General features: G+C 42.6%; 1 protein-coding gene across 1 annotated transcript in view; it reads left to right on the forward strand.

The window, feature by feature from the left end:
- The window catches only part of CRB1 (crumbs cell polarity complex component 1), a 142,126-nt gene that overhangs the window by 29,852 nt on the left and 97,056 nt on the right, over nucleotides 1–15,218 (forward strand). Inside the window, 1 exon segment of the mRNA XM_054981317.1 lies at nucleotides 9,198–9,782. Coding sequence (XP_054837292.1) covers nucleotides 9,198–9,782 — 585 coding nt within the window.

Below are 15,218 nucleotides of genomic sequence, written 5' to 3' on the forward strand. Positions count from 1 at the left end.
AAGCATTGCAAGATGGTTGTTTACAGGGGGTGGGCAGTAGCTCAGAAGTCTTTGGTTCAGTTCCTGGCATATCCACCTAGAAATATGAAGTAGTAGGTGATGAGAGCCACAGCCCATCAGAGTAAGCAAAACTGACCTTGGTAGCTGAATGGTCTGACATGGAAGAAGGTAGGTTCATGTGGGTGTGTCCAGAGAAGGTTTTTTAAATCCTTGTAAATACTTTTATTTTATTTTGCTACTGATTCACATATTTTGTCTATATGTAATTTAGTACTTGACTAACAACATAGTGTTTCCAGAAGAGAACGGCTAACTGGGGCAGGACATGAGATGCAAACTTATCAAAATTGTTCACTTTCTTTCTAGGTCATGACAAAATAATGTGTGGTGTCAAAACAGTGTGGTGCAGTGGTTAGAGTGTCAAATTAGATCTGGGAGATCCAGGTTCAAATCCCTGCTCAAGCTTGCTGGGTGACCTTGGGCCAATCACGCACTCTCAGCCAAGCCTACTTTACAGGGTCATTGTGAGAATAAAATGGAAGAGAGGACAATGATGTATGTTACTTTGGATCCTCACTGGGGAGAAATGCAGGGAATAAATGAAGTAACTAAGCAAGTAGGTAAATATTTCCATTGCAGTGAATTAGCAAGATGACCCCAGAACTATACCTGCTCAGTTAAATAAATCTGGCTAAATAACATGAACCTGTGAGGCCTGTAGACTTTCCAATTGTTAGGTCAACACATGCAGAGGCCTTGCCTTGTTATGAGATAAATAAGCAGCAAGTTATGAGATAAATAAGGGAAAACTACAGAAGACATGAAGAAAAATTCCTTAAGTTAGCGCCTGTTATAGGTTGCTACTCAGAGGGGAGAACAAATATGGGTTGAAAGAAAGTGCAATTGCCTAAGCCTCTCTTTTTGTGAACTTGGCGGAGTGCCATAAACTTTGGGGAACTATTTATGTAATATACAGTTTAAAAGACAAAAGAGGGCACCAATCTAATCTCTTTTTTGTGTGAAAAAGAGATCTTCAGCTCTCCCTAGTCTAGTGAAAACATATGCTAAGAATAGAGATGGGCACGAACCGGAAAAAAAACCAAACCATGCGGTTCATGGTTCATCAAATTTCACGAACCACGAACTTTCACGCACCTGCCCCTGGTTCGCAAACTGGCTCGTTTGGTTCATGAAAATGTCACATCCGGGTCAGAAAAACGTCACTTCTGGGCTAGCAGAAGGTCGCTTCTGGGTCAGCAGAAGATCTTCAGGAAGTCCATTCCCTGTTGCCTAGGAAACTGATTGATTGGCACCAGGCTGTCTTCAGTCACGAACCAAAAAACCAACCAAACGAACCAGCCTAAAAGTTCATGGTGGTTCAACAAAAATGGGATCTGATGAACCGCGGTCCGCGAACCACAAACTGCCTGGTTTGTGCTTAATTTGGTTCGTATTTCGGTTTGTACCCATCTCTAGCTAAGAATATATGAAAGGGAAGTGGTAAATCTAATGACAAAGGGAAATGGAGCTGTACAGGTCAAGTCTGAAGAAAAGAATGCACTGCTTCTAGAGAAGCTCTGGTCACTCAACATGGCCATAAAAATCTCTTCTTCTGTAAGGAAACTTGACCATCCTGTGCCTATCAGTAGAGCAACAAAATGGGACTACCACAGACCAGCTATAAGTTTCTGTGTATTCATCTATACAGAAAATATTAGCTTGTAAATTAAAATGAATGGATCCATGAGCACTAAGCATGCTCATTAGAGAGGCATAGAATGTCAACAGCAATTGAATATTATAATGTTAAAGATAAGGGGATGTAGTCACCAACTCCAGGTGGGGATATTCCTGGAGATTTGGAATGGAGACTGGGGAGAGCAGAGTTTGGGGAGGGAGCTCAGCAGGGATGTAATGCCACAGACTCCACCCTTGGAAGCTGCTGTTTTCTCCAGGGGAACTGATCTCTGTAGTCTGGAGATCAGATGTAATTCTGGGAGAACTCCAGCCCCCCCCCCACCTGGAGGTTGGCAACCTTAAGGATTTGGCCTACTCAGGCCTTTAAAATTTACATTGTGATAAAAAGTGAGGCTTGAGGTGGGGAAGATATACCATTGATTTGTGGAAGGAAACCCAAACTCACATAAGCAAAAGTGTCTCTCTATGAGGTACTTCCTGTTGGGGGGACTGTCTCCTTGATACTTTTGCTCCTGTCAACAACAACAGGAAAGTGCCAGAATGGATGGAGAAGGACAAGAATACTGAGGGAAGATTATTACAGTGCTATTGAGTTTTCAGTCATAAATAATATTGAACTGAGTGGAGGGGAATACTCCCGTCCCGATTTCTTTATTTACTTAAAAATTTTCTCTCTCACCCTTCTGAAAAAGCCTCAGAGTGCCTAACAGTTTAGAAAGATAAACTTAGAATAATTAACAAAGCAACACAAAGGCTGAAACGTTAGTCCAAACCAAAATCAGAATATGTTTGCCTGCCATTAAAAATACAATTCCAGCAAATTTAAATTTAATTTCTAACACTCCCATAGTTGTATTAGGGCCAGACTAGGATCTGGGAAGTCACCCTGCTCTGCCATGGAAGCTCACTTGGTTACCTTGGGTCAGTCACTCTCAGCCTAACTTACCTCCATAACAATGGAGCAGCAACCAAGATCTACTCCAACTTCTAGCTGAAGCCAGATGGACTCTACAGGAAGAGACAATAAGGAAAGATCAATGGGCAGACCTAAGAAGGCTTAATGCTATGACCTGGCACAATGCTGAGTCAGGTGGGCAGGAACTAGATGTCTATCAGCAACTCAGAGTTCGAGAGCAACAAGACCTTCAGGGTGAAGAAACAGGCTAAATTCAGGTGCTCTATAGGACCAGTTAGAACCTTATTGGTCTCTTGTTTTATCCTAACTTCTGCTGAGCTGGTTGCTGAAAGGCCACCCTCTGCCTGTGTACAGTATTGTTGCTGCACAGTAGCAGCAGAGAGCAGGCCACCAACTGCTCCCTCCTCCAGAAAGCTACAACAGTTTCAGAAGTCTCTCTAGCAGAACAAGCAGCAAAGAATTATTGGTACATTTTATATTATTCCTCAGTACCAGTCTGTCTCTTTGTCCTCTCGCATGCTTCTTTCTCTAGTTTCTAAGCTTCATTCTGCAGATGTCTGGGAAAAATCACTTCTCATCTCTCTGGCTCTTTTTAAGCGTATGTGCCCATGCTTTCTTTCTCATTGGCACTTCCTCAAGTGCCATCATGTAGCATCCAAGGACACAACATAACATGTGCAGCCTTCTGGGGTTGTATTTTCCCAGGAGTTGTTGGCAGATTTGTTGAGCTGTCTTTTTCATCATTTATCACACTCCAAATGAGTTGAGACATGCCTAGGTGTACCATAGCAAAGAATTCTCCAATATCATGCCTACCACCTTGGGCAATGACTATACTTCCAGTGGAATCGGTTATTTCAAAACCCTTCTTAAGGCCATAGGAAATGGAGATGTTTCATTGGCAATGCAATCGGAACACAGCAGTAGCATAATCTCAGTGACAGGTTTGGTTTCTTTAAATAACGGGTGAATATTCACACACCACCCTGAACCACGGCCTCAGGGAGAAAACTTGGCGGATACTTTGAAATTAGTTGTAGCAGCACATTTTCAGTGGCCCAGCCTAGTATTAGAGAATGACCCTAGGGCGAAGTGATGCAATGGAGCAAATGGTTAGATGCACAAAGGGTGTTTCCAGACTATGACCTTTGTTCAGTCATGGTAATATTTTTTTGCATGACCAGAATGCAGATGTGATGGCACCCACAAGCTGAATGACTACTGTGTTAAGGATATTACTGATTTTACCTAATCCCAGCAGGATCCGAATGAAGGGATAATCTCTTGCATCCAGACATCACAATAAACTGTGTGTGTCATAAAAACTCTTATTCATCTATCAGATGTACATAGAAGACCACAACTTGTTCATAAATTCCAGTTAGTCTGGTTGTTTGCCTCCTATTTAGTCTCTCCAAGCAGAACCCCCAGATAATATCTGAGATCCCTGGCACTGCTTGGGCGCTGGCAGTGCCTTATTATATATGAGCCCCACTGGTTATTGGTTGGTTGCAATAATCCCTAGATTCCTGAACTTTTAAACTGAAACAAAATACATTTTTACAGCCTTTCACTTGCTACCCTTCCTCTCCTTGCTTCTGTCCAGCCACTTCAATGCATCCTCTAAACCAGTGATGTGGCTCTGTAACATGCCTTCTGTGGCTCTTCTGAGAACCATTCCTCAATGTGCTACTAACTCTATCTTTCAGAACAGTGGGCAAGGTCCTCCTTGCCCAGCGGAGACTGTATTTGGAAGTTGGTTCCCACCTTGAAACAGGAACAGAAAAGCAGCAAAAAATGCTTACTACAATCTCACTCTAGCCTGGAAGATGGCTTCTTACCTTGATACAGCCGACCTGGCCACCTGGATCCATTATCAAAACTTGACTATTGTAATGCACTATACATTGGTCTCCCGTCTAAATTAACTAGGAGGCTCCAGTTGGTGCAAAATGCTGCGGCTCAACTGTTAGCAGGGCTAAAAGAGAGTCCCAGACATCAAAACCTGACCAGTATTGCAACTACCTTCCCACTGCTCTTGTTTGCTGTGGCCCCAAGGGGCAACTGACAAAAGGCATTCCTCTGTCCAGAGCAGAGAAGCATGGGTGCCTCTTGGCTCCCCTCTTATTCAATCTTTATATCAATGATCTTGCATGGCCTTTGGCATTGGTGAATTCCCATGCCCCTGCTCTAACTACCTCGGATAGATTATGTGCATGAGGGTATAGGGAGACTGAAACCTTATCTCAAATTTCTTTGGTTGTACACTGACTGTTCCTCGTAGAGATCTATGGATACAGCTGGTGAGAGCTTCTGAAGTTCCCCTTGGTACTACTCCCCTGATAGCCGATAGTGAATCTAGTATTACTTTGGGTGTGGCTAAATTTCTTGCAGCAGTCGCTTCCATATGAGGATGGTAATAGTGTGTGATCTTTGTAAGGCTGGTTCTGTCCAGGACTGCTGGGCCATTGGACTGTCAAAAAAATAAATAAATAAATAAATATTGTAATTACCTTTTGAACATACTTTGAAGGTAGTTTTTTAACCTGTAGGGTCCAAAAAAATTGAAGCTAAATGTTCAAAAACTGTGATCAAACAAACTAGTAGAAAAATTAAATCTCAGTAAAGCTTGTCATCTTCTTTATTGTGGACATTTATCTAGCAAGTGACACTTTTGTATACCTATGTTACAGAATGTATCAAGCTATTCCATGATAAAAGCATCCAGAGTCAGGTTGCTATCTGGAGTTTATTACTTTAACAATGCATGTGATATAAAGTATGTAAATATATTACATAATAATGTTTAAATTCTTGATTTTTAAAAATACTTGTTTTCTACATCTTAGCTGCTGGGCTGGGGCGAGAATGATATATCAGTTGGCAGAGCATCTGCTTTGCAGGTAGAATGTCCCAGGTTCAGTCCTCAGCATTGACAAAATTATTAGATAGTTACGGATTAGAAAGGTCTCTCCAGCTTGCTGCCAGTAATAGTAGTCAGTACTGGCTTTAGGATTCCCATCCCAATCTCCACATGGGGACAGGAGATCTCCTGGGATCACATCTGATCTCCAGGCGACAGAGATCAGTCCTCCTGGAGGAAATGGCTGTTTGGGAGGGTGTAGTCGATGGCATTATATCCTGCTGAGATCCTTCCCTAGGTTTTACCCCCAAATCTCCAGGAATTTCCCAAACCTTGAAGTTAGCAGACTGGTTGGGGTGAGCTGGAGTTTTATTCCAGAGTATATTATGTGTTTACTTTAGCTTGAGAAATGGCAAGATTTGGAATTAACTAAGATAACGGGCAGTCTAGTAAATTGTTAATAATAGGTGACATTAGTAAATTTGGCATGTTTCGTCAAGGGTGGCAAGCCCAAATGAAGCTAGTTTGTGTTCAGCAGATCCAAGTGCAGCATTATTTAAATTTCGATGCTGTCAGATCAGGCCAACATTCCCAAAGAAATCAGTTTTAAGAAAGAATATATGAATGTAGTGGAATGAAATACTAACCAGATTTAGAATGATTTCCTGATGCTCAGATTCGTTCTTCCACTTATTCTTCCTGCTTTATCTTATCTTTTGCAAATGTTGATCTCTCCAAGTATTTATGAGATTTCTGTAATATCTGGTTACCAGTGATTAACCAGTAGATGGCAGACTTGACTGTGAACAAATATTTCCTTGGGAAAAATCACCTCTGAGAGTCTAACATATTCCATTTTCCGAGGGGGGGAAATCCTCTTGCCAAGGATCTCAGTTACATCAAAAGGCCTTAACGATGGGGAAAAATGCTTGGCACTAATTCCTTGAGTAATTAAGTTAATGCCGCAGTTCTTTTTAAGGAGGCTTGGATAATTACTTCATATGTCAATCAGTCTACATCTGAATTGATCTGCAGTTTATTTTATTTTTTTAGATACTAAGTATTAATTTTAAAGAATCTGTGTCAAAACAGGTCTCTGCTAAGTGATCTTAATTGGTTGAGAATGGAAGAGAGTTTGTGTGGTTCTTCTCAATCTGTGTATGGAGCGGCCAAGACCCAGCTCTCAACATCACTCTGGGCTCCCTCCTCCTGCCTCTTCTCGCACCCTTTATGTTCCCTTCCGACAGTGTTAATTGGGACAATATTCTTGTTCGAAGAACAGATGTTTGTATCTCAAGCATGAGGAAAGCCATGCAGCCATTCACAGCATGCTCTTACCCCCTAGCATGGGTTATTCTGCAGGTCGCAGCATACATAGAAGGCAACTCCCGTGGAACCAGATACTTGCCTTCCTGTGCAGGAAGGGCAGGCGTGGGGAAGTCTTGTCTCTGTCCCCGTTCTCATTAGCTGGTTTGGCAAAGTACTGAGGGAAGCATCTTATGTGCAGAAAGAAAAACGTTTCTGCTGCTGGTCTGGGAAAACGGATATAGCTCTAAACACGCAGGACTGACTCACACATCCATCTCACGGTGTTTCTCATCTCTCTGTTACTGAGGTCTTGATCACAGGGGTGCTGAATGTGTGAACTCAGTCCACTGAAAAGTATTTATAACAGCAGCAGCATCAACAACAACAACATACAAATTTATATACCACCCTTCAGGATAACTACTTAACACCCACTCAGAGCAGTTTTCAAAGTATGTCCTTATTATCCCCACAACAACAATCACCCTGTGAGGTGAGTGGGGCTGAGAGAACTCTGAAGAGCTATGACTGACCCAAGGTCACCGAGCTGGCTTCAAGTGGAGGAGTGGGGAATCAAACCCGGTTCTCCAGATTAGAGAACCGCGCTCTTAACCACTACACCAAACTGGCTTGGGGGAACATGCAAGTGAGGCCTCCGATGGGTCTTTCCGACATGTAAGGCATAGCTTGTCAATCTGGCTACTTAGATTTCTTCTTTAATATTATTTAAATGCCTATGTTAAGAAGGAGTATTCTTTCAAAACATTATTATTTGTCCTCCAGTTCTCATGACTATGCAGGAAACATGGAACCTGCCATCCTCCCAACACACCAAGCCTTCTTGTCCACCTGCACTCTTTTAATCATTGAGAGCTGCTGTAGCGTAGGAGCAAAGAAGCAAACAGCAGGAAGGAAAGGGATTTATTTTTCATATTCATTTTAAATGACAGTTTGTTTTCTTTTGCAAATGCAACTGCTAGCCTTGCTATTTTAGGGAGGAGAACGGCGACCAAAGACAGGATCTTTCATCCTTTCCTCTTCTACTGTTTTCTCTCTGGGAAAAAAAGCCACCTTGAGTTTCTTTTATCCTTTGTAGGCAAAAATAAGGGACTCTCTACATTTTCACCAACAGGGCAAAAGTAGATCAGAAGTTTTTTCCAGCAAGAAAGCAGCATCAGATGAAAGTGTTAAAGCCCACCCCCATGCCAGTCTTCTTCAGAAGCCATGCGTCAGCTGCATTTGCAAAAGCAAAATTACATTAAAAATTAGGAGGGGGGGTGACATTTAGCTTGACCCAATGAGACAGTGGAATCAGACAGTCCTTGCATGAATCTCTCCCCAGGGCAGGCACACCTCTCTATCTCAGCTCCCACCCCACCCCAATCCGTAACACTGCTCCCCTACTTTACTGGGTTGGTGTTAGGATTACCACAAGGCAACGAATGGGAATTGATTTAAGCATGTGACAGATGATGACATTATCATCTCACGGGTTATTGTTGTTATGGAACATACCCATTCTGTCTCAAAATGACTTTCCTCTTGATAGCAGAAGGTACTTCTTTAATTACTTTTACATGGCTGGTGGCCACTCCAGGTCACTGGAATGCATGCTAACGCCTCCTTGTTTCCTGCCTGGGCATGTTGAACTAGTCTTATGGTTCTGCTCAGGCTACGGGAAGAGAAAGAAGCTTTCATTTTCCAGCTGGCTGACAAGATGTAGTCTTGGAGAGCTATAGAGGGACGTGTGGCTGCATTAAATGTACAGAAGCTACTTCCAAAGTGCTGCTGCCCAACTGGGTGTCTACCTCCTGCCCTTTGCTCAACGTATTTGTAGATAAACACCATACTACAAAAGCACCTTGAACTTCCAGTACTCTCTTGGACTCCACACAAGGAAGCTGGTGCTTTTATTTTTAAAAAACTGCTCTGAAACTTTTTGCCCCTCAGCAAATCTGGGAGCATGAAATACTTTTATTCACATTTTGTTAGCTATTGTACAGAACAACGTGGCAATTAAATCTCTGTCCACATAGTCTTGCATGTAAATTCTATGAAGACACCAAGGATTTCACTGGGCAAAAAAAGAGGTAAAAGAAAATAACAGATGTGTGTGGACCACTGTGATTTCTTGTGTCAGATACAAGACTCCAGTTTTTTTACCAGCTTGTATTTATTTGGTTAACTGTATGGTTGCTAACCTCTGGAATGTGAAAAAAAAGATTATGAGCCAGGCCTGCCCATAATTAAATAATTAGAATTACAATCAGAAGGCTTTTTGGCATTAATCCTGGGATCTCGGTGCTTCATAATATTTCTTTTGTGCAAATGTTTGTGTGTGTCCTGCTGATTGCTATATATTTGGCTTTTCCTCTCTTGAGTTGCCCATTAATCTGTGCCTTTCATTCTCAGAATCATTTTGCATCAAAGATGACCCAAGGTGCCTGTCAAATTCTTGCCAAAAGGACTCGGAGTGTGGCACTGCTGCAAAGGACGTTAGTTGCCGCTGTCTGGACTTGCCGACTGGCACTTCGGCAGAGGACTGTGCTAAAGCTGATGATCCTTGTTCCTCCAGCCCTTGTTTTCACAATGCCACCTGCTTAAGTGCTGCAGGAAACCTCAGCTTTATTTGCAACTGCCCTGCAGGGTACAATGGAACTACCTGTGAAATTGCCCTCAGCACGTGTGACTCCCATGTTTGCAGGCACGGAGGCACCTGCCGGGAAGAGCCCGGTGGCCTTGCCTGCTTCTGCATTGAAGGGTACACGGGCACTCACTGTGAAACTGACATTGACGAATGCTTTTCCAGCCCATGCCGGAATGGAGCAGTGTGCAGAGATGGGATCAGTGGGTACTCCTGCTACTGTGTCCCAGGCTACCAGGGGAAGCACTGTGACCTAGAAGTGAATGAATGCATTTCAGATCCTTGCCTGAACAATGCAACGTGCCTGAACTTGATAGGAAAGTATGACTGCATTTGTCCTCCGGAGTACACAGGTAAGAGACCATGTCACAGTATAGATTCACGCAGGTGCAAACATTTTCTTTCTTAGTTGCTTCTGGAAAACAAGAGTAGTTCAAGTGTACGAACATGCAGTGGAACTTGTATGGCCAAACGCTATCTTACTCAGTGCTGGAATGGTAGAATTTTTATGAGGTACATTTCATCTCCTTAGCTCTGACTGCTAGACATCAAGATGACCATTTTCAAACTTTTGAGGGGGTTGTTTGAATGTTTAATTTTCAGATTTTTTAGTGCTGTGCATATCAAATTTCAAGTTTCTAAGTGATGTGAAAAAATATTTTTGATATGCCTGTGAGTCAGGCAGCACCTAATGCCTCTGCCGCCTCAGTTCTAAAGGCATGCAGGTTGAAACTGCCATGCAGAGACTGACAGAACTCATATAGTTCTCCACTAGAGAGAGGCAAGTCAAGGAGATCTATTTTGCTGTGCTGTATGTCAGACTATTTCAAACAATAGGATTCAGTCAGATGGGCAACGACATAGCCATCTCTGGAAGATTCAGATGCTTCATCCATTACATAAGAACATGCTGAGCACTCATTGGGAATTGCTAAGGAGAGGAATAAATAATTGAGAACTTTCATCTCAGTCCAGATCTTTCACTTTAGGATACTATCCGTTCTTGGGGCCTTGCCCTGGCCAGTTTTTCCTCCTCCCTGCCTTTTTCTTTTGTCTCATTCATTGACACTCAGTTGACCTCAACATTCCATTGCTTCTGGAGGGTGATAAGTATGCTTAGTCCTCATCAGACCACTTTAAGGGTTTCTTCCTTTAAACACTTTACAATCTAATATTTTTCTGTCTATCTAGGTTGTTCAGGAATCCTGATTGTGTCTCAGGGTGGCCCCGTTTTGCCACCCTATTTATAGGTACTTCACTATCAACTTTTATTATTAGAGAAAAGAAGCTGGAGGGGAGGTGCTGTTAGACATTGCAGGATGGAGAAACAATTCCCCCATCCTCTAAATCTCCAGCTCCAGAATTGTATAAGTATACATAACATGCTCCCTGGAGAATATTCACTCATCAGTCAGGGAAGTGGTTGTCTTTTCAGGGTTTGTGTGTGTGTGTGTGCGTTAATTTACAAAGGCATATTTTTCTGCATCCCTTGGGAAGTCCTCTAAGTACATGGAGACCTCTACCTCATCTCTGGGTTGTGGTCCACTTTTGCTACTTCTGAGATCAGCATGGGGGCCAGCTACTGTACTATTCAATATAGTTGTGATTAAAATTTCAGGATGACTAGCCTATAAAGCATGTTGGTTACCATTTTTTATTTTGTGGAGGGTTGTGCTGGTGTCATGGGCTTCTACTAGTTGATTCCTGATACCCCATATACCCCTCCTCACTTACCTTTATAGGGTTGCTGACTGGAGAAAAATGCCCTGTCTCTCTAACAGAGGCTTACTTGGATGTTATTTACCAGATAATATGATTTACCTCCATGTCCTGAAAAGATCCAGCTGCCCATTTCCACATATTAAGCGTCTATTCAAGGGGCAGGACATATTTCTTCAGGCGAGCTGGCAACCCTACTTACTATACCATTTTGTATGTCCTGTAATTAGAAACTTGTTTTTCCCTTCTGTCACCTGCTTCCCATATTTTGGAAGTTTTGCATTCGCTTTCCCCAGTTCATGTACATGCTTTCCTATCACTTTGTAGCAAGGCTAGTCTTACCCCTTTCCAATACAAAGGAAGAGGATACGACTTCGTATAGTAATGTACTAAAAAGTGTTGCTGTTATGTGAAAGAACTTCCATCCTATACCATTACATCCAGTGAGAACTAGAACAAAGGCTTTGGCAAATCTGTCTCCAGCTCCAACTTTTTTTAGCCTGCTGGCACTTTTGGAGTTTTGACAGAGTTGATGGGTGCCACCACAAAATGGGTGCCACCATGGGAGGCAGACCCAAGCTTGGGATGAGAGCAACTTGGGCAGCCTGTGCAGGGAAGGGCAAGGGTATTGGGGGAACTTGGGGAGGAAATGGCCAAGGCAGGCAGCAGCTTATCTGTTTTCATGCAGTGCAGATCCTCGGGCTGTGGCTGAAGATGCTACTCAAGGGACTTTTAAAAATCTGCGTGGAAATGGCCAATCAGTGGCCAAGGAACCAACAGCCTGTCAGAAACATTGCTAGGCAATTACCGCATCAAGCCTTGTCCACTTTCTATGAATCCTTGGAGGTTGCCAGGAAAGATGTCAACAGGTGCTGTGTCAGGGACACTGCTCTAGTGCAAGCCAAGACACCAAACAGAAATGAATTGCTTTTCTAATAGGAAAACTCTGCTGAATGGGAAAAACCTGCTTGATGTTACAGAACCATTTGCCAGTATCACGAACGAGTCAGCGGGCAAACCCAACATTGCCAGCTCTTTAACACTGTTCAATCCAAAATAAGATTCCTGTTAAAAATGAGTTTCATGCCAGGGTTGCAGCCTTTGCTTTAAAGTTTGTCTGTAAAACTGTAATAAGGCACAGAAATGTATAGGAGATAAACCCATATATACTTTAGGTGAATATTTGCACTATTTGTTTCCCTATCAAAAGAGCGAGAAAATAAGCTATGTCTCCTCATCTTTCTTCCTCCTTCAATGCTCAACTGTTACAGTACTTTAGGACCACCTTGAATACTTAAACCTAACTACATGGTCTATCTTGGAGGGCTCTAGCTTGTTGTCGGAAATGGAAAGCTAGAGCCTTCCTCAGCCAGTATATCTACTCTGACAGAGAACAGGAACCAGTCTTTGGACTTCTTCCTCTGGAGCAGAACTTCTGTTACTAAAGACTCCTGCTTATTGCTGCTAACAGACAGCTGCAATTCTCTTGCCTGAAGAAGTATCCCAGAGTAGAGAAGTCAACCCTTTTCAGCAGACCCAATGGTTCCACGGTGCTTGTTCAGAAATTGTATGGAACATCTTGAAAAAAACAAGTCCCTCAGTAATGAAAGTCTCATTTTTTCCAATGACCAAACAAAGAACTGGAACCTTCAATAACTCCACTCAAGATTTGTTACATATTACAGCACCATCTTTTTCCAGACATAGCTGACATGAAATGTATTTTGCATGTTGCAAAAACTGCTTTTCTGGATCAGCTAGAATGTACACAGTCAATACCTCTCTTCATAGCAAATAGTTGTCATGAGTCAGCCAGGGCTCAGTGATAGTGAAGACTCCTCAGGGGAAGAGGAGCCCCGTGCAGCCAGCCTGGAACTACCAGAAGCCAAAGACTCCTCAGGAGAAGGGGAGCTCACAGAAGCTGATCCGCAGGGTGGTGATCAGCAGGGACAACCAACAGCTGAAGCAGAGCCAACACCCTCTAGCTCTGATCCAGCAGGTGAAACTCAGCTGGCCCCAGCCCTCCAGCTTCACCTCCACCCTTAGAGCGCTGAAGAAGGAAGCTGAGAATGGAACTGCAGGCAAGGAGGCAAAGTGCACGCCTCCTGAGCCGGTGCCAGCTGCCCCCGATGAGGAGAAAGAGTAAGTGCAGGATCCTTTCCCAAGCAATTGGCTGCACTCATGGCCCTTAGCCCTGGGGCTATAAAACCAGTATAAAATCGCTGTGAAGCCATTCACTCTGCCTTACCTTGCCTGGTCCCTGAAAGCCTGACTACTGGACCTCTGGCCTTGGATTGCCTGACCTTGCCTAGCCTGCCTGCCGGAATCCTGATCTCGGACTGCCTGACCATGCCTAGCCTGACTGATTGGAACCCCGACCTTGGACTTAATAACCACGCCTTGCCTAGCCCCTAGAGTCTCAGCCTTGGACTGGGTGTTGGAGCCAGCCTGCCTCCCAGTGCCAGTACTGGGAACCTGCATGCCAGTACAATAGTAAAGCATGCCAGACATATTCAGTATTCACCTTACAGATTCCCAATTTCCATTCATCCACAATCTCTGCCTTTTTTGTTAAGTAAGTCATATCACACACTAGACTTTTGTCTCTTTTTCTTTTGAAGCCCTTTAGTATTCTCCATAATCAACAGTCATCCTTACCTGCCTTTACATTCCTGGATCTCCATGCCCACTTGGTTTTCCTATCGATCCTCTCAACCTACAGTATTGTATACAACTTTCCCTCTCATATTAAAAAACCCTACAAGGTTCATTTGGCTTTTTCAGCTCCACCAGGTACCTACTGTTTTCATATAATGTAGTGTCAGCTTGCCTTCTCCTCATTTCCCCGTACCACTTTCTGGACACCATCCCATTATGATCCTGAGACTCTTACTATATAATAAACATTTTTAACTATGGGTCAGTAACTCAAAGAGTACAACACTTTCTGAGAAGTATTTACACTGTCTTTAATGTTATTTTACATTGCTGCAAAAAGGAGGATTCCACCCATCCAAAATGTTCTGAAAAACCACTTTGGGGGTGAACACAACAAATACTTCAATATATATATATTGTGAATATGAAAATATTTTTGTTATTGATTTTTTTTATTATGGAAAGAATAAAAAGCAAATTATTATTGAATATAAATGTTGTAAATAGGCTAAGGGAATAAAGTCCCAAGAAAAAACCAGCTGGAGATCAGGACAATATGATCTTGAAAATCCCATTTCTTGATAATCCTGTTTCACTCAGGCATGGCAAATCTCCTGTTGAGATTTCTTACATTACACTTAGATTCTGGACATAATTTTAATGGCCTAACTCCCGAAATCTAATCACATTCACTGGGGAAATGGGGGGAAATGCCCATATAGTGGACTGCTTTGTTCTGTTTAATTTCTAAGAAAATGGCCATAATCCATTTACGTATTCTTAAACAAATGAAAAACAAGATTAAATTAGCCTGTTTTATTGCAGATTTGTGGCCAATGTATTCAGGAACAAAATGCTATGTTATGTCCTCATGAGTTCTTATTTTGTTTAACAATAATGGGATAGAGATTACTCAGCTTTCTTTTTGGGAGCAGAAAAGTTTAAAAGGGCATTATAAAGGCTATAACTAAGACTGACCAAATGAATGTTTTCTGCAGTGGCAAAAAGGTCTCCCCCTTTTTGGAACAGTTTTCAGCACCTTCTGTGAAAATATTTCCGTAGTCATTGATGCTGTCTCAAATTTGATTGTTTATGAAGAATTCTGATAACATCCCATTCACTATATGGACCTTGATTGGGTGGCGGTATGCATGTGGCTTAGCCATTGGAAGGCTGAAATACCTACAGTTTGGGGGTTAAAAATGGCAATGAAAAAGTGGTGGACAGGAGAAATGACTGTGTCACCAGGTTCCAACACTTTCAACACACACACAGACTGGCTCACACAAATCTTTTTTGAACAGAATTTTTGGCACTATTAAATTGTTACTTTCAACCCCCCCCCCCCAAAAGTGTGTGTGGGGTGGTGGTGGTGGCAATTCAGTGCAGCATTGCCTTAAAATATACTAATA

Source organism: Eublepharis macularius, chromosome 5, assembly GCF_028583425.1.
Source record: "Eublepharis macularius isolate TG4126 chromosome 5, MPM_Emac_v1.0, whole genome shotgun sequence".
NCBI classification, from domain to species: domain Eukaryota; kingdom Metazoa; phylum Chordata; class Lepidosauria; order Squamata; family Eublepharidae; genus Eublepharis; species Eublepharis macularius.